Source organism: Octodon degus, unplaced genomic scaffold (genome assembly GCF_000260255.1).
Source record: "Octodon degus isolate 3935 unplaced genomic scaffold, OctDeg1.0 scaffold00019, whole genome shotgun sequence".
Taxonomy (NCBI): Eukaryota; Metazoa; Chordata; class Mammalia; order Rodentia; family Octodontidae; genus Octodon; species Octodon degus.
Window position 1 is genome coordinate 2,868,835 of NW_004524595.1, and position 1,417 is coordinate 2,870,251.

The 1,417-nt window shown below is 36.0% G+C and overlaps 1 protein-coding gene across 1 annotated transcript in view; it reads right to left on the bottom strand.

The window, feature by feature from the left end:
* Nucleotides 1-1,417, bottom strand: part of Clip4 (CAP-Gly domain containing linker protein family member 4) — a 116,849-nt gene that overhangs the window by 23,699 nt on the left and 91,733 nt on the right. The window contains exon 9 of the mRNA XM_023711105.1: nt 615-704. Coding sequence (XP_023566873.1) covers nt 615-704 — 90 coding nt within the window. The remainder of the gene's footprint in view (nt 1-614; nt 705-1,417) is intronic.

A 1,417-nucleotide genomic window follows, 5' to 3' on the forward strand; every position in this document is an offset into this window, starting at 1 on the left:
TTTTTTTTTTCAGTACCAGGGATTGAACTCAGGCCCTTAAGCTTGCCAGGCAAGCACTTACTCTACTGAGCTATCTCCCTGGCCCTAAATGCATTTAAAAAAAAAAAAAAAGACCGCAATCTTATATAGAGGCCATCACTATGTCACTTAATGGCAACTGATGAGCTACCACTCCTTACCTTAGCAGACTCTCATCTTATAGAAAAAAAAAATCATTAATATGTTTTAAGATGATAAAAGTTTCACATTCAAACGTTTAGAGTGAGGCCTAAAGGCAAGTAGGAATACTCATGGTAAACCACCTAATAATCTGATGCTAACGCAGCTTCACCATTTTTATCAGGCCAGCTGTACTATGAAATTTCCTTTTTTCCCTTCTAATAAATCTAGTCCAGTACTACAGTCCTCTACCTGTACATAATGGAGTATAGGATTTTTAAAAGATTATATACTTTATTATGACTTTCTTAGGAGATTTTTCAAGGGTAATTTTTTACTATGATTTTGCCTTTGCCAATTTTAAAACTTAATGGCCATACAAGCTGTTTCCCCACTATATTCAAGTTCCACCAGGAAGTCAAATTTTGAAAAAAAAAAGTTATAAATTATATTACCATCTTTCTCTGCTACCGTTTTCAATTCTTCACTAGGAGGCAATGAAAGTGCTGATTCAGAAATACTATCCTTCTTTGATGTCATCAATCCTAGGACATGGAAACAAACAAACAAATTGCAGTGAAAGAGAATTTTGCTCAGCATTAAAACATGCAAAGGCATTTGTTTAAAAGTAATTTAACAGACAGGTGTGAGAACGTTTCATTCTTCCCCGCTCCCAGTACTGGGGAACTACACCCAGGGGTGCTCTATGGAGCTACACCCCCAGTCCTTTGGGCATTTTATTTTTTCACCTTTCCCAGGCTGGCCTGGGACTCCTCTTGCCTCCATCTCCTGAGCAGAGGGGATTAAAGGTGTGTGCTTCACACCTGACCATTTCATTCTTGTTTCACTCTGGTTTTCACCTCCCCACATGCAAAACTTCTTTGATCACCACGTAGGTTTAACGCAAGGTAAACATAAATACAACTGTTAGCTATTTAGCCACCTATCCTGAAAAACAATATGCCAAAATCAATCTTGAAAAGCTTATGAAAACTAAAATGCAGAAATTACCTTCGTCAATTAATTCTAAGGACTTCATATACAAATATTTTAAAAGGTGCTTATCAACAATCACAGCAAACATTACTGGCTAAACAATTTTCTAGTTAGGATAGATATACAGCTACTTTCTCTTAATTCAATGAATAGAAAGATTTGTTCTAATAGTGTTTGTGGACAGGATATCATGTCTGCATCTTGTACTATGCACTAAGAAAACAACAATATGCAATGTATTAATTATTGAAACTGTTCTACT